Genomic DNA, 26,132 nt, shown 5'->3' with positions numbered 1-26,132 from the left:
GAGGGAGGCAGCTGGATAAAACTGATCTGCGAGGCTTCCCCCAGCTCACCCATGCATGTGCCACACCTAGACTGGAGCTTCTGCTCTTTCCCTGCACTCTGCTGACATAGAGCTAGAGGGTCAGCTGGTACCCTGAGCAGAAGGTGAGGGGGTCCCCATGGAGAGGTAGCCCAGGTGAGAAGACCCGAGTTCACATTCCTTCCACTGATGGGGTGCTGTGTGGCAGTGGGTAAGTTCTCTCCTCCTCTGGGCTTCATCTCTCTACAGCGGAGCTAACAGTAACCTTGAAAGGCTGTTTGCTGTGAGGAACCCCAGGAGACCAACGTTGGGCTAATATTTTTCATTGGACTGAGGATGCAGTGCCTGTTTGGGGGTGGGGGAAGGGGGTGTGGAGCAACTAAAAGGGGTACATCAGGCAACTTTGGCAGAAAAATAAAGAAAAATTTGAACAAGATGTAGGCATCTAGGGGCAGCTCTTCTTGCACCAAATATAGTTAAACGTTTGGGGCATATTTTCCATTAGATTTTTTTTTTTTTTTGTCTTTGAATAAGAGCAGCTATTTATCCAAGTCCCCAAACAGGCTGGGGATGGGAGCTGTCTGTGATTCCTGCTGGCTGCTAGTAGACCTGGCATGTGTCCAGGCCTGGCTTGACTGCCAGGGGCTCTCAGAGACAAGTGGTTGTGAACTCAGCCAGGGTTGGGGGCGGGTGGTGGAGGAAGGCATAGAGAGCCCCAGTTCTGCCCAGAGAGGTCTTCTTTGGGGTCACTTGGGGCACGGGGGCACCCAGGGAAAGGTGACGGCCAAGTGCACTCACACACATGGGCCAGTGGCATAGGGGGAGGTTGGAGATAGGGAGAATGATGGCCAATATGACAATGAGGTCCTCTTTGCATGCCTGGCCACTTGCGCTTTCTCAGGTTTGAGGTCATAAGAACCAAAAAAAAAAAGGAAAAAGAAAACTCATGAAATCCAAATAAGGTCAGCAGTTTAGTTCATAGTATATAACCAATGTCCATTTCCTGCTTTTGATCACTGTGCTATGGTTATGTAAGGTGTTAACATTGCCGGGAGCAGAGGGAAAGGCGCACAGGAACTCTCTGTACTATTTTGCAATATCCACATGAGTCTAAAATGATTTCAAAAGAAAAAAAAAATCACCTAGGAATGTGAACCTGCCCTGTAAACTTCGAGCACCGCAATCCCCACTGTCCTTTACCAGGCATTTATGGTGGGCCAGGCCCCATGCCTAGGGGCCCATCCAGTCCTCACGCAGCCCTGTGAGGGTACGGGGACAAGCATTAGCACAGTGCCTGGCACAGAGTAAAATCTGGAAAACTTTTGGCCAGTGTTATCATGTTATCCCTATTTTACTTTTTTTTTTAAAAAAAGACTTTATTTCTTTGAAAGAGAGAGAGTGGGGGGGGAGGAGCAGAGGAAGCGGGATAAGCTGACTCTGCACTGAGCGTGGAGCCCAAAGCGGGGCTCGATCCCAGGACCCCGAGATCATGACCTGAGCTGAAATCAAGAGTTGGATGCTCAACCGACTGAGCCACCCAGGAAACAGAGCTGGTCAGAGGCAGGCCATTGTAAAGGGAGGAAACAGATTCTCAAAAGAACAGCAATGACATGGCCAAGTCACATGGCTAAAAGGTAGCTGAAGTTGGGTGTTGATTCCACATGTCCAACCTAAAATATTCGACTACACTAGAGTTCTCTGCTATTATTTTGATAAGAATTATTTGTAAGCCTTCTTAGGGACCTCTGAATGGAGTCGCACACGCACACGCGTGCGCGCGCGCGCGCACACACACACACACACACACACACACACCCCACCATATGTTGTGTGCTTTTCTTTCCCCATCCCTTCTCCCACTGGGGGCTTCCTGCGGGCCAGGTACTGTGGTCAGAGGGAAGAGGGTGGGGAAGCTTGGGGTTTGGGAGGGATGGGCTGGCAGTGTGACTCCAGAGGCCTCTGCTGCTAACCAAGCCCGTGGGCCACACACTCCATCCTGTAGGCTTGGTGGGTGGATCCAGAACACAGTCCCATCCCCTGTGGCGTGTTCTGTGACTGACCTCTTATGCTCTGAGTCCTGACAGAGCAGCATCTCCTGGGTGGGAGGTTCTGTCTGTGTCCTCCATTTGGGTGAGAGCCAAGGCCTTTCCAGTTTGTCCCAACTCAGCCAGCCCCAGAATAGATCCCCCAGGGCCTAGCACAGGGAGGCTGGGACTCAGACCCAGTCTGCCACTGAGCTCTGGCTGGCCTGCCTCTGACCTGGCTGACCATCTGTTGCAGAGGACACCTACAGCTCCGAGGAGACAGTGGACCACCAGCCTGTCCACCTGAGGGTCATGGATACTGCAGACCCGGTAAATTACCCCCATTACCCATGGAGAGCTGAGAGTCAGTGCACCCTCCTGAGAAGTCCTGCTCCCAGAGTGGAGCCCTCAGATGGGAATTTGTAAACTTGTTAAGCTCTAGTTTGCTATGTGACCCTGAATGAGGCACTGACCTCTCTGGACCTGAATCTTTTCATCTGCCAAGGGAGGAGGGATGGGACGGGGCCTGGGGAGACCTGATGGTTGCTGGCGTCAGCTCTGAGATCCTCTGCTTTGGGATTTGATGCTCATGCACATACGGTGACGGGGCACACACTTTTACGCAGAGGCCCCCCCCCCCCCCCGGCCCAGGTCCCCTCAGTACACACATTCCCCCTTTGTCCTCACCACGCCCTGCCAGGACTGGATACCAATTATTCTCAGAAGCCCAGGGGCACCATCAACCTGACCCCAAACCAGCAGTGCCCAGGGACAGCCGGGTCTCGTAGCAGCCATGCCAGAGTCTTGGCTCTGTGCCCCAGAGGCCAAGGTCTCCAAGCCTCTGGCTGGGTGGCGGGAGTGAGGCTCCCGAGACAATGCCTCCTTTCACACCAAGCCAAATCCACACTGAAGTGCCCCTTTGAAAAGGGCCCTGCTGGAGAACAATATACAAAGACCCAGGGAGTGGGGAGGTGGGGATGGAGCAGCTCAGGTGAAGGCCTTTACCCCCAGCGAGGCTTCCCTCCTTCGCCCAGGACACCCCTAGGAACTGTGAGCGCTACCTGAACTGGGCCCACGCCTTCCTGGTGGTGTACAGCATGGACAGCCGCCAGAGTTTCAAGGACAGCAGCAGCTACCTGGAGCTGCTGGCTTTGCACGCCAAGGAGACACAGCGCAGCTCCCCTGCCCTGCTGCTGGGCAACAAGCTGGACATGGCCCAGTACAGGTGAGCGCGGACGGGGTGTCCTCCTCTCTGGAGCCCGCTGTCCTCATTTGGAAAGGCTGCGTGTCATCATCGGGGATTATTGGGCTGCTAAGGAAAGTAATCCCTGCAAACTTAGGTTAAAGGGTACAGTGTGCGTGGCCTTCCAGACAGGCCAGGGCAGGAAGGGAAGAGCTTCTGGCCCACACAGGAGTTGGACGCTAAAAGCAGGAAAGCCACTCCTTCCATCCTCATGGGGCTTTGTGGTCTCTCTCAGCCTCACCCTCTCTTGCCTGTCTATATGACGTTCCGTCCTCACTCCCCATAGCTGGCTGGTTATTATTCAGTGCCCAATTCCAGTTCTGAGAAGAAAGGCTGTGATTGGCTCCTTGAGTCAGGTGTCTGGTCTGGTCCAACCAGCTCTCACCTCACCCAAGCATGGCCCCACGCTCACTCCAACCGTTGGCGGTGCTGAGGGCGGCTTCTCTTAGAATGGGCTGGACTTGAATTAGAGGTAGCCGACTGGGCCAGAGGGCAGATTACCAGCAAACACTGCAGCATTTTGCTTGGCGAGCACAGTATTTTAAAAAACCTGGAATTGGAATGCTTTGAGGAGGGGTATGCCCTCTCCAGCTGACTCAGGACTTACCACTCCCCATGGCTTTCCTCCACTCTCTCCATACATTTGAGTTGCTTGCCTGGCCCCCAAAAGCACGATGCTCCCACTTGATGAATAATCCCACTGCCCTTGTCCCAACACTGACATTTGTCCTATGTGGCCTGTCCACCTTCAACATGTGGCGCCTTCCACCCATCTTCCATCTGTCCCTCCCTGTTCATGGCCAATCACTCCTGCTTCCCCAGACCCCAAAGGCCCATTGGCTGCGATAAGCCAGGAGGGGAACTTTGTTGCAGAACAAATCAGATGGGCAGTGGGAAAGGGAGGTGCAGTCTCATGAAGAGGGGCCATGGTAGGAGACTTCAAAGGCCATCAAGCCCTCAGACAAAGACAAATTCCATCCCAGGGAATGAAGGAAGTTGTGTGATCTTAAAACCGAAAGGTGATTTTTGAGGAATCGTAGAGCCCACGGTGCCTGGAACAGGGGTCAGAAGACTGAGTTGTGGTAAATCTATCTTCAGTATGAGGGGAAAACCTAGACCACTGTTTTGGTCCTAGTCTTTGCCACAGGCATTGTCTAAAAATGGTTGGGGAGCAAATAACAAAGATTATGGGGCTCAGCCAGAGCAGCTTCAATTCTCTAAGGAAAGTTGTGGCCATTTACCCTCATTTTGTTCTTTGATCCAGTCTGGTAGTGGATCAGGATTTGATGCGCAGTCAGTCTTGTAGCTGAGCATTGGTGTATCTCCCATGACTGTCTTGCAGCTACATGGTAAATTGTGGGTGAGAGTGGTTCCCAAATCACTGAGAAAATTGTCACCAGGCTGCAACAGAACAAGAGAGGATCATGTGACATGCCTGTGTTCCCCCATTCACACACATGTATGCATGCATGGGGTGCTAGTTTCTGAAAATCCATGAATTCAAGCCCCCACACTGAGAAATTTTTAGACGCAAGGTTGCCCTAAAAGCAAATAATATCAAGTATTTCTTCAGAACGGTTCCTCAGGAAACAGTGAGCTTAGGTTTCCTCAGGAAAGCAGGACACCAGCCCTGGGTGGGGAGTCTAGATACTCTGCCCCTGGCCCTTTTTGTCCCAGTCACTCTCTGTCTGATACTCCCCCCGGGCAGCCAGCCCACTGCTAGCACCCCTGCTCTTGCCAAATTGACCTTGGCTCAGAAACCTCTTCTCATCACTACCCACTGGTCTCATGGGCTGTACCACTGTCCCTAGGAATGGCAGCGCAGGGTGGTCGCCAAGATTCAGCCAATGGAACCTTGGCCTCAAAGCCTCAGGTGCCCCCACCCCTTCCTTCTTCTGGACATCTGACCCACCCAAGAGCCAGTCTTTTTCCTCTCACCTTGATTCCCATGGCTTTCAGGCCAGAAGCTTCCAGGACCTCCCCAGTTAAATAGTCGATCCCGTCAGGAAAGAGGGTATAGGACGAAGCTGACAATAGGTGTTGTTCTCTCTCCCCTTCTCTTCCTCCTTCCTGTGAAACGTCACCCTTGCTCTCCCCTGCCCCTCCCTCGGACGAGCAGGCAACTCTCCGCCTGAGCCCTGAGAACTCTGCCAACCGCAGGCATCCTGAGGCGCCTCACCCTCCCCTCCTCTGTGGTCTCACACTTCTTCATCCAGGCCGCTGCCTTTCTCTGGAACTGGTCCCACGGGCTGGGGCTGAGGGTGGCTCATTTCCTGACCAAGGACCCATGCTGGCCTAGAGGGAGGCAGGGCTGGGAATGACCATCTTCTTCCAGCCACAAGCAGGGTCTAGCCAGTAAGCTGCTCCCTTGCCCACGCTTTGTTCCTAAATTCTGCTTTGGTGACATCAGCCACCATTTATTGAGCACGGACTCTGTGCCACGTACTACACCAGGCACACGATACAAATGGTCTTTCTTAATTCTTTTAACAACCCTGCGAGGCAGATGTCATTATCCCATCGTACTCACGAGATGACTGCAGGTCACCAAGCCCATGAGTGGGGAAACGAGTGTAGGCGCGGGCCTCCCCGACTTGGACGCTCGCTCCTGACCCTGCCTCGCCCTGCTTCCCCACCAGGCAGGTCACCAAGGCAGAGGGCGCCGCCTTGGCGGGCAAGTTCGGGTGCCTGTTTTTCGAGGTCTCGGCCTGCCTGGACTTTGAGCACGTGCAGCATGTCTTCCACGAGGCCGTGCGGGAGGCACGACGGGAGCTGGAGAAGCATTCCCTGCCCCGGCCCCTCTTCATCTCTGAGGAGAGGGCCCTGCCCCACCAGGCTCCGCTCACCGCCCGGCATGGGCTGGCCAGTTGTACCTTCAACACACTTTCCACCGTCAGCCTGAAGGAGATGCCTGCCGTGGCCCAGGCCAAGCTGGTCACTGTGAAGTCATCCCGGGCCCAGAGCAAGCGCAAGGCGCCCACCCTGACCCTGTTGAAGGGCTTCAAGATCTTCTGAGGGCACCCCTCCAGATCCTGGACTCAGCAGCTGGGCGGGGCTTTCCCTCTGACTGGTCAATAGCCCTGGCCGTCTGGCGGACAGTTGACCCCTTTTCCAGCACCAAGTAATGTCCCGGACACCCAGTTCACTGTGTGAGCTGGAGGGACAGGCAGGAACGCTGCTCTTCCTCGCTCCAGGCCTTGGTTTCCATGGTAGCCACTGCATTCCCTGACCCTGAAGGGAAATAGCCACTGAGGCAACCCAGAGACCTGGGGTCAGCCTGAAGTGGAAGGAAATTGCAGTGTCCATCGTGGTGCCATCACTCCTTCCTGCTCCAGCTGCAGCCAGGCCAGATGTGGCCCCTAGGGGACAGCTCTGGATGGACCCTAAGTGTAGGCCCGAGAACACCCTGCAGGAGGAGCAACCCTGAGGTCCTAGCACCACCTGGTGGGCAGGAAGGACAGAGAGCGGCTACAAGTTGGGGGTGGGGGGGCGTTGAGCCTGGCCCTCCTGTTGTCCTCTGACTTCACAGATGCCCCAGGCAACAAACCCCACGGTTTAAATAATCCTACGGGACAGGCTGTGAGAAGCAAAATTCCCAGGAAGGGCTATTTCCTGTACTTTACCTTTCGCTGAGGACTGGGAGCTCTGGATCATCTGAGACAAGGAGCCTGCAATGTTTCTTCCCCCAGGAGACAGTGCCCCCTTATTTTCCCATCTTAAATTCAGGACTCTCTCCACAGACCCTCAGGACCAGCCTCCTGAAGTTTAATGATCAGAGCTGCAGAACAAAGTCATTCTCTCTAGTGACCAGCGCCCAGGACTCCCGGGAGCCTACACCTGGGGGTATCAGACACCCAGTGGGCACGGTTAGCCGGCCTGAGGCTCGTAGGTAGAAACACAGTAGGCCATCTGTAGTCTAGTCTAGCAGGACCCAGTACCTTCGACAGTGGGTCTGAGTGTTCTAAGTCCACTTTTGAAAGATAGAAGCGAAGGCATTTGGGGTTCAGAAAGCAATTTTTTGCATACATCATTTGGGGTCACCACTGCAGCTGATACAACAACACTGTGGCTCAGACACAGGATCAGGACACTCTCTTGGGATCCCATTCTCAGCACGGGGAGTTCCATAGTTTTCTAACTCTCTTTACCTTGGGGCCTTTGGCCCAAAGGAAGTCTCTCGTGGGCCCTCAGCAGATATGCCGGTGAAGGAGAGGGCTCTGCTAGGAGGAAAGGGGTGTGAAGGGGATTCTGAGCCCGGAATCCTGTTCTTGGCAATTCTAGGACCTTGGATTAAGAACAACAGTTCTAACCCGGCCTTCAGCCCCATTCTGTGGATGGAGAAGCTGAGGTCAGAGCAGAGGGAGGCTGTGAACTCCTCAAGACCACACGAGGAGTCCTAGCCAGGCTTCCTGACCCACAGGCTGGCTATGGATTTCTCGCTCCTGCTCCAATAGCTTGTGTGTTCTGACACGGCCGTTTGAACAAACTATGCAATTCTAAATGGCCACTTCCAGAAGCCTTTTAATAAAAGTGTTTCTTACCCCCCATCCCATAACAGAATATTAGTTTGATTGCAGTTCGTTCATCTTATCTGCTGGCACCATGGGGCAGGGCTCTGAACTCTTACTAGGTCTCCGATTCTTGTGGGTCTGGAAGGAGAACCAGTGACGCATCTCCCTCTTTTAACTCAATTTCCACCTGGGCTAAATTGTGCTTTTCTGAGAGCAAAGTCTCTTTTAGGATGTTCAGGTTATTGTCATCTCTGGTTTCAGCCTCAGCCAAGTCTTGGAGTTCTGGTTTGTTTTTCCCCAGGAGCTTTTGATTTCTGGGAGGAGAGAAAACACTGTTGAATCTGGGTTCTCTGAGCTGGGGTACTGAGTGATTGGGGGCAAGACTGGGGCTCCCAAGTAGATTAGCGGGTTGGGGGGGCGGGGAAGAAATCCAGTAGGCAGTCCTGGGAACTGTTAGGGGAGAAAGCCAAGATAGTTTGGTGTTCTTTTGGCAGAGAAATGGCTTATTCTCGTCCGTGTATCATCTCAGCAAATCCTCATTGCCACCATGAGCTCAACTATTCTCACCCCTTGCTCCCCTTACAGGTGAAACGGGGTTCAAAAAGGTCAAAGATGCGCGCACCTTGGACATGCATTTAAGTCTCCTGACTCTGGGTTCTGTGTCCTTGCTACCCCATTCCCACCCTCATCCACCTCATCCCCAAACTACTTCAGGAAGTTCCTAACTAATCTTCCTGCTTCTAGGTGCTTGGTTTTCCAAATCAGCCCACACACAGCAGTCATGTTTCTACAACCTCAGTGTGCACACATCACTCCTCAGGTCAAGCACCTTTAGTGGCTCCCCACTGCCCATGTCCTTAAGCTGGTGTTCGAGACCCAACCTTTCTTCCAGTAACTCCCCCAAGTGTCCTCCCTCCGAAGGTGGTCTTACTTAAGGTACCCCTAGGCTTCCTGGCCATTGTGGAGGAACCCAACTGTGGTAACGGCTGACTGCCCAGAGAATCTGCTCGGGCCACAGGGGGAGCAGCTCAGTGTCTGCTGCTCCCATGGACAGCCACTTTGTCCCTGAGCTGACCTTGCTGAGGGCGATGCTTCCTGACAGGTTAAGAAAGGCAAGGTCACATTTTTAGGAGCTACACCCCTTTGGTTCATTTTATAGCCTACATCCAGACTAATCTTGCTAAAACAGGCCTTTCATGTCCCTGTGCAAAGCCATTCTCTGGCTCCCCAATGCCCATGAGCTAGAACCTGAATTCCTTGGGACCCATACATTCTGGGTCCTTCCCTCCTCTTGCCCTCCCTCCACCCCCATGCCACGTCACATTCCACAGCCATATGGGCCAGGCCTCCTCCTCCAGCACCTCAAGTTTGGTGCCTATTGTCCCTCAGTCTAGAAGGCTTCCTCAGCCCACTCTCCCTTTCTCTCTTTGCCCAGAAGGCCCCAGAACCCACCACTGTGCTCCCACACACTCTGTATCTCCCACACTGAGCATCTGTCACTCTAAACTACACTTGTCTCCCCACCAAAGTGTAAATTCCATAAGGCTGCATTTTGCTGTCCCAAAGGGTGGCTGGCCAAGACCCCTAGATGACCGCTCCCTAGATTTCCCTTGGGAGGGCAGGTCCCCCACCCCCCAGAGACCACCCCCAGACCAGCTCCTCACCTCTTTGCCTGGATGCTCCTTCCCAGGAGGACGAAGCTTATCACGCCCACCACGCCCACCAGGGCAAAGATGGAATAATTCCAAGGAGATGCTGGGGAAAGACACGTGGAACAGAGCCTTGAGGAGAGCCTGGGTGCCCCTCAGGCCCACTAACAGTTGGGGCTCGGGCTCAGACTCAGCTCATGGCATCAGTCATCCCCTGCTGTGAGCCAGGTGTTGTAGAGACTAACGAAGATGAGCCCCTGCCCTGCGGGACCTCCACTGTGGGGGAGGGGGAGAGGGAGGGACAATTTCTGCTCTGCAGAAGCCCTAATCTAAGGGGAGGGGGAAGGGGTAGCAGTGAAACTGTGTCCAACAACTGCCAACAGAGAATACATAAAATGGCCAATCTGAATTTGGATACTGAGATGTGTCCACACCGTACCAAAATGAGGCAGGATCCAGCCCCGGAGCCATTGCGTTTGCTCTTCCCCTTACCAGGAATGCTCTTCCCCCACATAATCTGTGGGGCTCATCATTTCATCTCCTGCAAGCCCTTATTCAAATGTCAGCTTCTTGGTGAGGCCTTCCTTGACCGTGGTACCTACCCTTCTCTTCCCTCTCTGTGCTTAATTTTTCTCCGTATTGCTCATCACCCACATGCTCTGCATTTTAGTCGTTTGTCTCGTTGATTTTCTCTCTCATTAGAATGTGTGCTGCACGGAGGGCAGAGACTTTTGTGCTTCATTCATACTGTAAGCCCACTGCTGAGAATGGTGCCCAGTGCGCAGAAGGAACTTAATGAATATTTGTGAATGATCCGATAAATGAAGAAAATGAATGACCATGCCCTGAGAAGAGGGTGTGGTGAGGCCAGACCCCTCTGGGAATTAAGACCCCCCTCTGCCTCAATCCCCACCTTGGGGGGAAATGTGCAGCCGGTACTGGAGGAGGGGGATTTCAGCCAGATTCCACTCTTTGTGCTGAGGCACATATCCCCCCCTCCCCGATGCCCCACCACTTACCATCTTCCACCCGAAAAAACCAAAGCATTTCTTCCAGCAGTTCCTGAGGCACCGTGGTACCGGCTGGGGCTTGGATGAACCCCTCACTGTGGTCCATGCCCCCTGCTCCTGGTTGGGATATGTTTCTGCCAACGAAATCCTTAGGTCTCCTGGCTCCCCAGGTGCCCTCCTGGTTTCCTAGGTTCTGGCCGCTGGGCAAAGCCCTGAAGAGCCCTGGAAACAAAGCAGAGAGCGTGACCCGATATCCCATCCCAGACTGACCTCCCTTACTGCCCAAACCCAGCTCTCCTCTGGCTCACAGTTACTGGACCAAGACGGCAGGTGGAATCTGGAGAGGCAGAAACCATCGAAGTAGGAGTCACTCAAGTCTTTAGTGAGATTCGTTAGGTGTGGAGAAGAGCATTGACCTGGGGGTGAGCAGGATCGAGTCACTGACAAGCTATGGGACCCTTGCAGGGACCATTGTTCGTTTTTTGCCCACGCAGCATCCCCAGCCCGCTTCTGCAGCCCAGTGCCCTCCGTCACCCTGGTTCCTTAGCGAATTTGTGCCACCTCTCCCCATTGATTTTCCTGTGGCAGCCCATCTCACAGGCCCCTGTGTCCCCACCAGGGCCAGGCCTGTCAGTCTCTCTCCTGGACACGGGCACACCTGTGATCCGAAGCTGAGAATAGGAAAATGCCAGAGAGAGGTACTGGCTAGCACCCTGCCAGAGAGCCGGGCGCCACACAAGAACCCGAACTCATGCTCCCTGGATAAATCCCTTCCTTAATTTGAGCCTGTTCCCATTCCTATCAAACAAAGCCGGTTCGGCGGTGTTTACCAGACCTCAGTCCGTCCCCAAACAGCCACAAATCTTGACATACTCTCGTACTGCCTGTACTATTTTTACTTAACCTAAAACATCCCACTCTCCACATTCAAATGAAAATAGGTGCAGTTAACTTTGGCAATATATTTCCTTTAATCCAACATAACCCAAATATTCTCATTTCAATATAATCAGTATAAAAATGGTTGAGATATTTTACATTTTTCATACCAAGTCTCTGAAATTGGATGTAGATTTTACACGTATTGCATATCTCAGTTCTGACTAGTCACATTTCAAGTGCTCAGTAGGCTCATGAGGCTACTGTATGATACAGCCCAGGTCTGTGCCCAGGCCAGGGCCAGGCTGTGGCAGCTGATTCTCCCAGCTGCTCTGGGCTCCCGGCTTGAGGACAGCAGGCCATGGGGAGTAAGCCTTGGGCTGAGAGCCAAGGAGCTGGCCCCTCATCTGGCTCTGCCTCTGGTTAATTTGTCTAAGCAAATCACTGGGTTCTCTGAAGAACAAAAAAGGAAACAATAGGGAAAATAAGAGAATCTGTTCAATGAAGAATACCGTTAATAAAGTAACAAACACATTTCCAGTTGGGATAAGATACTTACGATACTCAAAATCAAGAAAAGACTGATATCTAGAGTATACAAAGAATTCTTGCAAATTAACAAGAAAAAGACAGGAACCCTAATAAAAGATAAAGGATGTAAACAGGCAATTCACAAAATAGGAAACCCACAAAGCTAGTGAGCATATGAAGAAATGATCAATCTCTTTGATAATCAGAAGAATGAAAATTTAAAAAAAAAAACAAAAAAAGAAGAATGCCAATTAAAAGAAAAAAATAGTACTTGCCATCTATTAGATGAACTTGGTTTGGAAGGTAGATAATGCTGTGTGTTGGTGAGGCTCTGGGGCTATAGCCTTAGGTACTAACAGAGGGAGTGTAGACAGGCAGCCATCTCGAGCGCAAAAGTAAGTATGCACACCCCACAACACAGCAACACGCTCCTGAGTGTGTGTGTGTGTGTGTATCCCAAAGAAATTATGCCCAAGGATCATAAGGGGGCATGCCATACCATTTATGAAAATTCAAAAGAGGCACACAAAATAATACATATTTTACAAAAACACATTTTTAAAAAAGATACACATTACACACATTAGGATAGGTACCTTGGGGGAAAGAGGAAAAAGGGAGCAGGAATGGAAATGAGAGTAACTAAAGAAATAAAACTGGAGAAGAGTTTTGAGCAGATCAGTCATGAAAACGTCACGGCACTAATAACAATGACAAAAGCAGAAAGAGAATAGGAGGGTCCCCGAGACGCTCTCAAGGGCCCCTACTCTGACATGCCTTCTGTAATAGCCTCTGGAGGCTCAGCCAGGAACATCCCAAAACAGCTGCATGGCAAACAGCCAAACAGAAAAGCAAAGTACTAATAGAAGGATTGACATCAGAGGTTTTCCCAACTCTAAATGCTCTGAGAAAACCGAAGAAGCATCTATAGACTTTGAGGGAAAATATTTTTTTCTTTTTTTTTTTTTAAAGATTTTATTTATTTGACAGAGAGAGAGAGAGACACAGCGAGAGAGGGAACACAAGCAGGGGGAGTGGGAGAGGGAGAAGCAGGCTTCCCGCGGAGCAGGGAGCCCGATGTGGGGCTTGATCCCAGGACCCCGGGATCATGACCTGAGCAGAAGGCAGACGCTTAACAACTGAGCCACCCAGGAGCCCCGAGGGAAAATATGTTAACACAAATATAATACTGAGCTAAGTTTTTTATATATGAATCATCATTTGTGTGTCAAGATAGAGACGGAAGATCAGGGAGAAAGATCTTTTTTAGACTTTCTGGTACTTGGCTGCATACTACCTACTTACTCATGACTTACCGAATATATGTAGAATAATGGAAGGACAAAGTTTCGGGAATGGCTAATCTATGTGATTTGCTATTCCAGCTCCAACTGTCTGTCCAGAGCCCTTGTTAAGAAGGGTTGTGATTTTCTGTACAGTCTCAGAGGCCGGAGCATCTGGATTAATTAGTAACATTGGCCGTAGACTCCTGTCACATATGCAGAGCCCCCCACCCAGATCCACAGAGAAAAGAGTGTGAAGGTCAAGCTACCCAACACTGACTCCCTCTGGGGAAGTGGGATGGAGCCTAGACACATGGGACGTTCACTTGGAACATTTCTGTATTGTATACATTTGTCATGAGTATACACTATCTTCATGGAAACAACACATGTAATTATATTTTTTAATGTATGTATATTTTGAATATATATCTGATGTATTTGCATGTATTTTTAAATGTTTGTGTATGTTGTATTTCCCTTTTGAGACAACCGTCCAATTTTGGATATTTAATAATCGAACTGATAAGATGTCGCAGTTCTTCCCAACTTGATCTGTAGATCCAATGCAGTACCAATCAAAAATCCCAGCAAGTTATGTTATGGATATGGACAAACTGATTCTAAAGTTTATACGCAGGGGCAAAAGACCCAGAATAGTCAACACAATATTGAAGGAGAAGAGCAGAGTCAGAGGACCGATGCTACCCAACTTCAAACTTCCTATAAAGCTGCAGTGCAGGGCGCCTGGGTGGCTCAGTTTGTTAAGCATCTGCCTTCAGCTCAGGTCATGATCCCAGGGTCCTGGGGTCGAGCCCCACATTGGGGGGGGGGGGGTCCCTGCTCAGCAGGGAGTCTGCTTTTCCCTCTCCTGCCCGTTCCTGCTTTCTCTCTCAAATAAATAAATAACGTAAAAAAAAAAAAAAAAAGCTAGAGTGAGCAAGACAGAGTGGAATTGAAACTAATCAGAGGTGTGTACAAATTTGCACGTTGGCTGATGTCCACAGTGGAATGTGGGGCCACAGACACCTAGGCTAAGGATGGGGTGAGGGGTGTCTCCTGTCACCCTCTGCTCCCCAGCTATAGTTTCATAAATGTAGTGATAGGATTCCTTGTTGCTTGGTCCCCAAAGCCTTATACCTATTTTATACTTTGGCTTTAAATGGGTTCGCCAGAGATGCTCCCCAGCTCCCCTGCAGGCAGAGGCAGGCCCAAGTAGGTCCATTGGAGGCTGTACTTCGACATTGTCATGGAGACATTTCAGAACCAGGCCTGCCGGCTTTTTTGTTTACCGACCTCTTGGGGCCAGTGTCTGAGCTGGATCTGGGGTGCTGGGTGAGGAAGAAGACACAGCTCACATTCTTCCTAGCCTTCCTAAACCAAAGTTCTTTGCCATGCCTACCAGCCCAGCCTTGCTGCTGGGTTTTCCTTTCCTTTGGGTATTTTCACTATGTGGGAAGCAGGTTTTTCTATGGGGGAGCCACGTTTTTGGTACAGGTGTAAGTTGGGGTTTTCAGGGAGCCCTGTTTGATGCATCCTTCTGTATTTTCTTTCCTCAATCTATGCAAAGTGGCTCTGGCCTCCATCATCCCCTCGGATGCCAGGGGGCTGCCTCTTGAGCCCAGGTGGGTAGAGCATCCTCGGAGGGGATTCTGGTTCTCTGGCAGGGCCTGAGGTGTGGGTGTGCGTGCTTGGTGGAGGGCAGGAGGGCATGAGGTGGGAGGTGTGGCAGACCATTTTTGCCCTTTGGAGCTTGGTAGAAGGGTGGACCCCAGGGCTTGGCAAGTGCCACTTCTGGCAGGTTTGGAAATTTCCAAATAAATCCTTGTCTATTAGTGGTAAAAAAAAATTGTTTAATTGTTTTAAATTGTATAATATTGTTATAATAAACATATACCAACAAACAAAAAACCCAAATGACAACATGAATCCAAGTCTTGAACGGAGAGTCGGCCCTCCCCGGTTGTGTTAGATGCCACAAGAACAGAGGACACATTTCCTTCAGAGCACTTATCCAGGTTTCCTTCTAGAGTGAGCATCGTATTAATACACTTGCTTTTAAAAAATTATTAACCAAACGTCATGATTTATTTGGCTTTCGTTTTCCCATTCATGTCCTTTTCCTATCCCAGGCCCCCATCCAAGATACCACATTGCATTTAGTTGTCTTGTCTCCTTAGGCCTCTCTGGGACACCCCTGCTTTTTACACAGGGCTTCACCATCTGCCACTGCACTGTCACTCCTGCCAAAGACCCTGAGCCACCCATCCCCATGGAAGAAGGAAGACACTCACCCTGGATCCCGCTTCTGGGTCCCACCTTGATCTGCTGTTGAGAGCAAGCACTAGTTTCTAGATCCTTCTCTCAAAGGAGCACCCGATGGTCTCTGCACCTGAGCACTCCACACAGCTGTCACCCGCGGGGCAGTGCTACGAGCCTGTGGCAGTGGGGCCCATCTGGGAGCTCTGCCCTTAGCACACGCCCAGGCCTGGAACCTCCTCCGTCACTGCAGGGTGAATGACCTCTTGAATGAGTGGCCCCGGATGGCAAACTGGCTCCACCTAACTTTAAGGATCTGAAAGAACCAGGACCTCCATGCTTTCCTTCTTTCATGCTCCCAAAGAACCAGGAGCTGCATGCTTTCCTTCTTTCATGATCCCAAAGAACCAGGAGCTCCAAGCTTTCCTTCTTATATGTTGGCCTCGAGTAAAGAAAAAATATCTAGGGGCGCCTGAGTGGCTCAGTGGGTTAAGCGTCTGCCTTCAGGTCTGGTCATGATCCCAGCGTCCTGGGATCAAGCCCCTCAATGGGCTCCCTGCTCCGCGGGAAGCCTGCTTCTCCCTCTCCCACTCCCCCTGCTTGTGTTCCCTCTCTCGCTGTGTCTCTCTCTGTCAAATAAATAAATAAAATATTAAAAAAAAGAAAAAGAAAAAAAAATCTAGACTCCCCAGGGAATGGGTGGGGGAGGACCCTTGGACTGGGTGTTCCGTTGTTGCAGGGGGGTATGCAGTGTGCCCACCCCAGGCCACTATTTCCTGCTATTATCAATATTTAACCACAGAGCAGGGAGCCAAGCCTGGCCTTTTATGCCTGTGGTTTCTCACAGTGAAGGTCATGGCCTTGTGTAAATTCTCTACAAGGAGCTATAAAATAAGACTTTTCAAGGGCTAGGCTAGGTTGAACGGGATCATGTAGGGGGAAGGGCTTGGTGGGGAAGCAGAGCAAGGCCAGACTCATTCGATTCTGATTGTTCCTGGGCTTTGGGCTTTTCCACCTACTGGCTCCTTGCATCTCCAGCAACCTTTGGAGTTGGGTCAGCAAGGAGTTCCCATTTCACAAAGGAGCCAACAGGTTGAGGGAGGTCAAGTGAGAGGTCCAAGTTGCTCTATGAGTTAATACTAATTAACAGTGTGGATGACATTATGGTGCAGAGGAAAGGAGACCCCACAGGGAAACTAAGTCCTGCATGGAACTCCAGCCCCTTTTCATTTTGTTAACTCATTCATTCACTCAATAAATATTACTTGAGGGGCACCTGGGTGGCTCAGTCGGTTAAGCATCTGCCTTCGGCTTGGGTCACGATCCCAAGGTTCTGGCATCGAGTTCCGCATTGCGCTCCCTGCTCGGTGAGGAGCCTGCTTCTCCCTCTCCCATTCCCCCTGCTTGTGTGTGTGCTCTCTCACTCTCTCTCTCTCTGGCAAATAAATAAATAAAATCTGGGGAAAAAAAGATAGTGATAAGGGGAAGTGACAAGAGAGAAAATTGGAGGATGGACAGAAGCAGATGATGCAGGGCCTTATAAAATAGTATGATTTGGGATGTAATGAAAAATCACTAGGCAGGAAGTGACAGGGTCTGACTGACATTTATCTAAGATCACTTGGCTTGCTGGTGTGGAGAATGAATAGTGAAAGAGGAAGAGAGGAGCTGGGAGACTTGGCATTCATCCAGGCAAGAGACAGTGGTAGTTGGGTTGGGATTGTGACCGTGGAGATAATCAGAAGTGGTCTGATCCAGGGTGCATTTGCGGGAGAAAGGCAGCTGATAGTTTTCATGAGAGAGGAACTCAACACTAGTCCTTTTAAACACAAAAGGAATTCAAAAGGAATTTATTGGCTCATATAACTGGGAAGAGCAGGGTGGAGCTGACCTTTGGGATGTTTGGAACCAAGAGCCTGAAGATCCTTAGCTCTTTCTCTCTCCTGCTCTCTCCCTGCTTCTCACTGGGTATCAGGCTCATTCCCACAAGCTAGCCATTTCTAGGAACCTGGACCAGGCTGCAGGAAATCCAGGCTCATATCTTTATAGCTGGAAGGAAAGGAGTCCCTTTCCTCAGATCCAGTTTGGCAATTCCTAGGAAAAGACTATTTGTCCTGGCCTGGATCATGTACCCATGTTTTGGATCAGTTATTATGGCCAGAAAGTGAGGTACCATGGATGGCTCAAATCTCATGTCCACGGGATAACCATGGCTGTGAACTGGATAGCCACTCCAGTGGGGTTCCCTGAAGTGACTCCTTGACCCCAATCCTCCCTGATCCCCACTGTCTGCTTTAGAGGAGTGTCATGGGGCCCTTAAAGGGCACTGTGTCCCCTTTAAGAAGAGCCTGCCCCAGCCCAAGTAATGAGAGAAGAAATAGTGTGATACTTCTGAATCGCTTTTTTTTGCAATTTATGTAAATGTTTTTACTGAAGTATAACATACATACAGAAAAGTACTTGAATATTATGCTATGACTTAGAGAATTTTCACATGAACACACCCATGTGTGAAACCCACACCATCCAGGATCAAGAAATAGAACATCGCCAGAACTCAGAAGTCTTCTTGTGTCCACTTCTGGGCACTAACCCACACAAAGGCAATCACTAGCCTGACTTTTAATACCATAGATTAGTTTGGCTTATTTTTATACTTTAGCTGAATGACCTGGAAATTTAGACCTAAAGCCTAAATTTTTACTATTTGGCCCTTTAAGGAGAAAGTTTGTGACCCCGGCAACAAGATAAAGGAATCTGGGTCCCTGAATGACCTCATGGAGCAGAGCTGCCTATCTGCCCTGGACCAACTGTCTACCTCTGGAGAGTTATAAGTGAGAGAAGTAAACTTTGATATGATTCGAGGCACTGTGTTTGGGATCTCTTTGTTATAAAAACTTAGCTAGTACTATAACTGATACATACATTATTTGTATGATGAATAAGGGAATACCTAGCATCAGAAGAACTAAGTTCTAGTCTTCTTCATCCTTGCTACAACCCGCCATATGCCTTTGAGCTAGTCATTTGGACCTCTTTTTCTTATCCAACTATATATAAGCTTCAAAGAGAAGTAAAAAGGAAAGGTATTTTAGAAATTATTATCAGGAGAGGCCATTTATGTGTTGACAAAACTCAGGCCCTTTAAGCTCAGGAGATATTCCCCTGGGTTCAACCAGTTAGTTTTCCTATTTAAAAAAGAAGACGGGGGGCGGGAGGTTAAAAATCCCAACATGAGGGAGATCCCTTTTCCTAAGAGCAGTGGGTGATGAAGGTAGGGAAATACACGCTGGGCTGTCCAGGGTCTTGACCCCTCGGCTCAGGGCACTTTAATCTCAGCTCAGGGTTAAGGTGCCAGGTAGGGTCCCTGGCCCTGAGCTCCAGGGTCTAAGGATAAGCATCTTCCTGCTTCTCAGCCTCCTGCCTCCCACACTGAAGACGCAGTGCTTGCTGGGAGGCTTCCAGAGACTGCTCCGGACTTTCAGCTCAGGCTTTTCTGCGCCTTGGGGTGGGCCGTCCATCATCAGCTGATGCCAGGAGGGGTGGACCAGCCCTTGGCTGGCCGTCTGTTCTTACCTTCATTTTCACAAATGTCACTTACACTCAGAAGCCAATTTAATAATTCAGTTTGAACAGTAATTCTGGCAAGTTCCCAATAGCACAGTCTCTTCTCAGTAGAGAAAACGTCATAAAAAACAAAAGGAAATCTAAAGGTGGTGATGTAAGGAAAGGACAACACAGGGGAGCAGAGATAGGTGGAGGAGGACCTACAGTGCAATGTTGCTTAAGATGGTAAAAAAATATCTAAATGTCCAAGAACTGGGGGCGCCTGGGTGGCTCAGATGGTCAACCGCCTGCCTTCAGCTCAGGTCATGATCCCGGGGTCCTGGGATCGAGCCCCACGTCGGGCTCCCTGCTCAGCGGGGAGCCTGCTTCTCCCTCTCCCTCTGCCTGCCTCTCTGCCTGCTTGTGCTCTCTCTCTCTGTCAAATAAATGAATAAAATTAATAAAAAAAATAAATGTCCAAGAACTGGGGAGGGGTTAAATTATGGTACCAACGGAACCACGTATTCCTCCCAGGGGCCAATGTTTATGTTAAGCCCAGAGGATGGAAACACAGAGTGGAGACAGTGGGGGCATTTTTGGAAAAGGTGGGGCAATCAAGTCCAAAATTATTGGTGCTTAAGCACTGACTTGATGCCTCTATCTGCAAGAGGGTAGTTGAGAGGAGAGATGGGTATCCAAAGGGAAACCATCTTTTTGCTGAAATGAAATGATCTCAGGGAGCAAATCCTTTTTCAACAGACCCACATCTTGCTGGAAGCATTTTAGGAACTTTGCAAAGTATTAGAAGACTGGTGGGTAGCAATGGAACAAAGTATGTACTTTCTCCAAGAAAGGACGTTCTGCCACCACTCTTTCATCTTAGCTATCACATTTGAGACTTTCTATGTTGTTGACCTTTCTTTATAATCCTCACTTCTATGTCTTTGACCCTTTGCTCCTGGTTACAATATAACCAATTATCTTCTTCAGTTCCTGACTAAATCAAAGTCCAAGAGTAGAACCAAGTCAGAGTCTCTCAGCCTTTCATTTTAATTTAATAGACGCAAGACGTTTAATCATGCCCAGACACAGCACTCTGAGTAGCTTCCTCTGAAGATGAATCGCCAAATAACGTGAGGAGTATCTAACCACGTGGTAAGGCAGCATTTCGTATTAATCTGTCTGAAGTTTGTTGTTATCACCTTTCACAAGCAAGTAAGCATTCTTTGAGGGGAACTCCGAAGCATACAGCTGACGCCAGCATTAAAGAAAACACTTCTGACAATTTAGTTAGGACCATTTAAGTTTTATTACAATCTTGCTATGAGGGAAAACGCCTCGGGCAGTCCTAGTTTAGAGATTCACTTTTGGTGAAAGGTTAGATAATCATGTTAGACTAGATTTTTTTTAAAAGAAGAATGTTTGATTAAAAGGTCACTAAGACTCTTGACCAGTGTCATTTGGGTGGGTGGGTGACTAGTTTTCTAGAACAAGTCTTAATTGTCTTAATGTTAGCAGAAACTTTTCTAAGCATTTTGACCAGGAATCATAATTTCTTTCCAGAAGGAAGTTGTGAATTAAATCATTGAAAAAGGAGAAAAGTTCTGTCCTTGATTAGGTGTGGGACAGTTTTTCTTTTGAAGCTTCTCCTTTTCGTTCAGATTATTTTTTTAAGATCTGTCTTGGTCAAAAAAAAAAATAGGGCTCTCTCTTTATGTTGATTAAATTTCTTGCCTAGTTGATCACTTTTTACATTTTTTTATTTTTTATTTTTTTATTTTTTTAAAGATTTTATTTATTTGAGAGAGAGAGAACGAGAGAGAGAGCACATGAGAGGGGGGAGGGTCAGAGGGAGAAGCAGACTCCCTGCCGAGCAGGGAGCCCAACGCGAGACTCGATTCAGGGACTCCAGGATCATGACCTGAGCCGAACGCAGTCACCTAACCAACCGAGCCACCCAGGCACCCTTTACATTTTTTAAAGGGAAGCAAGTTGACATACAAAACATACACAATCATCATTACCAGAAAGAGTCATGCCCACATTAATAGTATTCCTTTCAACCAGCTTCCTATATTTGGGAAGAATTTCCAAACGAATATTATATGGTGATTCAATCTGGTGTAACAATTTCATGCAGTTTATGAGCCTGAATCATGTAAGTGTTATTCTATGTCTCATGTTTTAGTTCAGAGGTCCAACAAGAGGCATGTATAATTGCACAAAGACCTTGCGGAACGGTAAGCAAAATTAGAGCCATAAGATTAGAAGCAGAAAGTTAACTTTTCCCTGTAAACTGTATAAAGCCCTGGGGATAAGTTTCCAATCTTTCCATGGTGCCAGAAATACTTTCTACTGACCTTATCAGTGTGTTCGCTCTGAGGCCAGAAACCCAGCACCATCTAATTCACCTCACCAGGTTTGGTCATCAATTTCCAAGTCTCTTCTCCAGCTCCCTGAAACTTGTCAGTGTTTCTGGCCTGCCTGGAAGCAGCAGCCTTTTCTACCTGTAAGGCTATGATTCCATAAGCCGTGTCCTTGGAGGGCTTTGTAGTATTTGCATATACGAAATGAGGAATCTCTTGTCATTTTGTTTATTTGCTTATAGTTGTTTGCAGATTATGTATTTCCAAAAGTTTCCTGGAAGTTAATGGATTCTTTTAATCATCCACATTTTGGAAGTTACAGCAAAAAACTTCTGTCATCTATGCAAAAGAAAAATAAAGATGTATTTCACTACTTCAGAATGACTTATAGACTGTACACACTCAATCAGGCATGTGATCAGTGTATTAAGTGGGGTTATTAATACTCTATTATACATACGCTTCCCAATTACTTAACTAATTTTGAATATACCTCATTACATATATATTTTAAATAAGTATACTAAATAATGATATGTACAACATGATTTAAAGCTTTGAATTTTGGTTTAGAAATAAAATTTAAAAAATAAAAAAATAAAATTAGACATGTGAAGTGTATCTTAAGACATTTTTTATTTTCTTTCTTTCTTTCTTTCTTTATTTTTTAAAGATTTTATTTATTTATTTGACAGAGAGAGAGACAGCGAGAGAGAGAACACAAGCAGGGGAAGTGGGAGAGGGAGAAGCAGGCTTCCCACTGAGCAGGGAGCCTGATGTGGGGCTCGATCCCAGGACCCTGGGATCATGACCTGAGCTGAAGGCAGATGCTTAACAACTGAGCCACGCAGGCGCCCCTTAAGACATTTTTTACTGCATTAATTTTATTCTTGTAACTTGAATATGAGGAAAGAAGTACATTTTGTACGGATAAGAGTACTAAAAACATAACTTTTAAACAGGTTTATTGAGACGTAATTTACATAACATACAATTCAGTCATTTAAAATGCACTTCATAGAGTCATGTAAACATCACCACAATCAATTTCAGAGCATTTTCATCAACTTCAAAAGGAACTTTGTGCCAATTGGCAAGCACCCCTTATTTCTTTTTCTTTTTTTTTTTAAGATTTATTTATTTATTTGAGAGAGAGACAGAGAGCGTGCGCGTGCACAAGTTGGGGGGGAGGGGCAGAGACGGAGAGGGAGAAAGAGAATCTCAAGTAGATTCCCCACTGAGTGTGGAGCTCCATGCGGGGCTCAATCCCATGACCCTGAGATCATGACCTGAGCCAAAATTGTTGGTCACTTAACCAACTGAGTCACCCAGGCGCCCCAGGCACCCCTCATTTTTACCAACACACACCCCTGCCCTATTTTCTGTCTCTATAGATTCGCCTATTATGGACATTTCATATAGATGGAATCCTACATTTATTTGGTCTTTTGCGGTCTTTTGTGACTGGTTGTAAAAAGTATTGTGCAATCTCCAGGTACTTGTACTGTTTCACACTACTCCTTTTAATTTCTTAAATTTTTTTTCAGATAACCAAAGTCATTTATTAATTATTTTAAATTAATATAACTAAACTCTTAAAGTTAATTGGTTATCTTGGAATTATGACTTAAACTGACACTCAGTATTACATTAATCACTGTTGGTATTAAATACACACCCTAAATTTTACTCAGTAATGCAAGCAACGTAATTCTGTGGTTCCATATGGTTTACAACATTGTGTGAAGTTTACACTAATTATTATAATTAAATTTGGTTGAGACCCCATAGTTATATTACATAGTCTTATTTTTTTGTGTAAGTAATGATTTCAATGGCCTATAAGACAAGTATAAGGACTTTGGAAATTTCAATTAATTAGGCTTATCAGAATATAAATCCAAGCCTTACATGAGCTAAAATGTTACGTTGGCATTTTATTCACATTGTGATAAAAATCAGTCTTTTTAAAAATTGGAGTATACCGGGACACCTGGGTGGCTCAATCAGTTGAGCGTCCCACTCTTGGTTTCAGCTGGAGTTGCGATCTCAGGGTCATGAGATTGAGCCCCGCGCCCCCAGCCCCGCCCCATGGGCTCTGCGCTCAGTGCGGAGTCCGCTTGAGACTCTTTCCTCCTCTTCCTCTGCCCCTCCCCACCGTGCTTGCTCTCTCTCTCTCAAATGAATAAGTAAATAAATAAATCTTTTAAAAAGTAAAATAAAAGTCATATACAGAAAGATTTCTTAGGACTGGCCTAATATCTATTTTTTTTTAAAGATTTTGTTTATTTATTTGACAGAGACACAGCCAGAGAGAGAATACAAGCAGGGGGAGTGGGAGAAGGAGAAGCAGTCTTCCCGCCGAGCAGGGAGCCCGATGCGGGGCTGGATCCCAGGACTCTGGGATCATGACCTGAGCCGAAGGCAGACGCTTAACGACTGAGCCACCCAGGCGCCCCCTAATATCTATTTTGATATCTTTCATTCCCTATATTATCTTGGTAACCAGACACCTTCTATTAACTAAAACTCCATTGTTCTCTTTTGAACACTTGTTTCTTTTTTCCTCCTTTTATTTTCCCAGCTTTTTTTTTTTGACTTTATTTATTTGTGAGAGAGAGAGAGTGAGAAAATGAGCCAGGGGAAGGGGCAGAGGGAGGGAGCCAGATGCCAGGATCCTGGGATCATGACCTGAGCCAAAGGCACATGCTTAACTGACTGAGCCACCCTCAGAAGGTGCCCCTTCCCAGCAATTCTTGAGACGCTTATTCTAAATTTTTGTAAATGGTTACCAATCTCTAGACCAGTCAAATTATGAGTTCCATTAAACATGAAAGGTATTACTATCTTGTCAACTTCCTTGCAGAGCTAGGAAAATGTACTTTATAAAAAGAAATATTCCTTAGAGGGGAGGGGGGTGGGGGGATGGGTTAGCCTGGTGATGGGTATTAAAGAAGGCACGTTCTGCATGGAGCACTGGGTGTGTACACAAACAATGTGTACACAATGTGTACACAAACAGTGAATCATGGAACACTACATCAAAAACTAATGATGTATGGTGATTAACATAACAATAAAAATTAAAAAAAAGACATATTCCTTCCCTTTGTTAATATTGTACAGCTCTTTTGCCTGAAACCAAAGATTTTAAGATTTGATCTCTTTACATCCATTTTGATATTTCGCTTGGTTTACTGGGGTTAACTATCAGCAGCAAAGGAAAACTTCCTGCTTCTCATTCCTGTAGAACCACATCTGCCTTCCCTTCCTGGGACTCTGACATCCATCAGATGACATTTGACCTCTCCAGTCTCTCTCCTCAAGGACACCGAGTCCTGCGGGCTGAAAGCTGCCTCCTAAGCTCTCACCTGGGATGGGAAGACACCTGGGCTCCTAGTGAGGGACAGTCGGCTGCTGCACAGAAGAGCCTCCTAACTATTGTGTGTCATCACCTGTACGAGGTGGATGGGTTAGTGGAGAGACAGCCTCTCCCGGTCTGTCCCCAGCGGATGGTCTTGCAGCTCCAGTCCTGCTTTAGAGAGCAGCAGCTGGACAGCTTAAGGAGGGACATTTACTGAGACCACATGAGGCAGTAACAACACTGACAGCCCATTCCGAGGAAAAGGTGCTGGAGCTGGTGAATCGGCCACCGCGCTCAACGGCAGGAAATGTTGGTGAGCAGCACACCCTGGCGGACTTCTGATGCAACTACAGTCAGGAGATAGTACTACACGGAACTTCCCACCAACGTGCGCCACCCCAAAAGACATTTCCCTGTGCGGCGCCCCGTGGTTCGGTTCCTGACCCTGGCCCTGGCCCGATACCTGGTTATGGTAGACCTTCTCCTGTCACATGTGGCATTGTCTCCCAGGCCACATTCCGGAATTCTTGTGGGTTCAGGCAGTGGGCATTTTACCAATCAGAGCTCTGACCATTTTCCTCCCTGTGCCCCTTGCTCCCTCTTTCCCAGGGCTCTTGCTGCTCTTTTTGACTCTCAACACCAAAGACCTGCTCACACACACACACACACACACACACACACACACACACACACACGGAAATGGACTCTCTGGCAGGTCTCTGCGTTCCTCAGAAATCATACACCCATATTCAGGGTGAGGGTGGGATGATGGGGACCAGGGAGAGGAGACGCTTCCTGCTTCCTCTCGTTCCGGATCAGCTCTCTCACCCTCCAGACATTCAGGTCACTCCCACATTCTAGATTTCCTCCGAACATCTCCACTTGATTCTCAGCACTTTAATTTTCCAAGCATTTGAAGCTGAAACATCATCAGAGTTACCACCAAGCAGGCTTGCTATCTGTCAGTGACCCTGCTCTTGTCTTGTCACCCAGACTCAGAACCTGGAGCAAGTTCATGGATTCAGCATACATACACACTCCATTCATCAGAAGAGAGAAATTTCTGGAAACCGGAGCACCAGAGTAATATGATAGGCCTCTTGGATGTGCTTTCTGGACATTCTTAATTTATTACCTAAAACTCCTTGCCATGAGGTGCTGGCTTCCTCATCCTCTCTGTGTGTTTTGTGGTAGCCCCAGTAATGGGTTTTCCTGGGCTTGGAAATGGGCTTCCCCATACATTCCTAACTTACTACCATGAGCTTCAGAAATACTTCCATTTTAGCGTCCTGGGAAAACTTCAGCCGTTACAATAATATCATGCTCGGTTTTTTAAAAAGAAGTGTGCTGCAAATCAAAAGACCATCCACTAGAAAATAAGACATCAATGGCAGGAGACAACCCTGTGGAGGAAAGAAAACAGATTGGCTTTGGCTCCTCAGAAGAAGC

General features: G+C 48.1%; 2 protein-coding genes across 4 annotated transcripts in view; one reads left to right on the top strand and one right to left on the bottom strand.

Moving 5' to 3' along the window:
• RASL12 (RAS like family 12) overlaps positions 1-25,315 on the top strand; it is a 31,026-nt gene extending 5,711 nt beyond the window's left edge. The window contains exons 3-5 of one of the 2 annotated variants that reach the window (XM_027571551.2): positions 2,299-2,372; positions 3,077-3,267; positions 24,570-25,315. In XM_027571551.2, the coding sequence (XP_027427352.1) occupies positions 2,299-2,372; positions 3,077-3,267; positions 24,570-24,900 (596 nt within the window). In that variant the 3' untranslated portion in view covers positions 24,901-25,315. Of the gene's footprint in view, positions 1-2,298; positions 2,373-3,076; positions 3,268-5,924; positions 6,762-24,569 lie in introns of those variants that run through there. The other variant, XM_027571550.2, reaches the window with a different exon arrangement.
• Positions 7,812-15,908, bottom strand: SLC51B (solute carrier family 51 subunit beta). 2 transcript variants are annotated; one of them, XM_027571552.2, is made up of 5 exons: positions 15,443-15,908; positions 10,764-10,871; positions 10,465-10,677; positions 9,461-9,551; positions 7,812-8,110 (listed from the first exon to the last, which is right to left on the bottom strand). In XM_027571552.2, exons 3-5 carry the CDS (start codon positions 10,559-10,561, stop codon positions 7,912-7,914), a joined length of 387 nt encoding a protein of 128 aa, XP_027427353.1. In that variant the 5' UTR covers positions 10,562-10,677; positions 10,764-10,871; positions 15,443-15,908; the 3' UTR covers positions 7,812-7,911. The 2 variants fall into 2 exon arrangements, with proteins under 2 accessions (XP_027427353.1, XP_027427355.1); XM_027571554.2 differs by lacking the exon at positions 10,764-10,871.
• Positions 25,316-26,132: the final 817 nt, after the last annotated feature.

The sequence above is a fragment of the Zalophus californianus genome, chromosome 6, assembly GCF_009762305.2.
Source record: "Zalophus californianus isolate mZalCal1 chromosome 6, mZalCal1.pri.v2, whole genome shotgun sequence".
In the NCBI taxonomy this organism is placed as follows: Eukaryota; Metazoa; Chordata; class Mammalia; order Carnivora; family Otariidae; genus Zalophus; species Zalophus californianus.
Note: the sequence above shows the minus strand (reverse complement) of the source record. Positions and strands in the feature narration are given on the sequence as shown.

Bases quoted from the DNA above. Each gene is read 5' to 3' on its own strand.
- SLC51B (XM_027571552.2), bottom strand. From the start codon at position 10,561: ATGGACCACAGTGAGGGGTTCATCCAAGCCCCAGCCGGTACCACGGTG. The intron at 9,552-10,464 runs GTAAGTGGTGGG...GTCTTTCCCCAG, and splicing joins GTTTTTTCGGGTGGAAGATG to CATCTCCTTGGAATTATTCC. The intron at 8,111-9,460 runs GTGAGGAGCTGG...CTCTCCTCCCAG, and splicing joins AGGAGCATCCAGGCAAAGAG to AAATCAAAAGCTCCTGGGGA.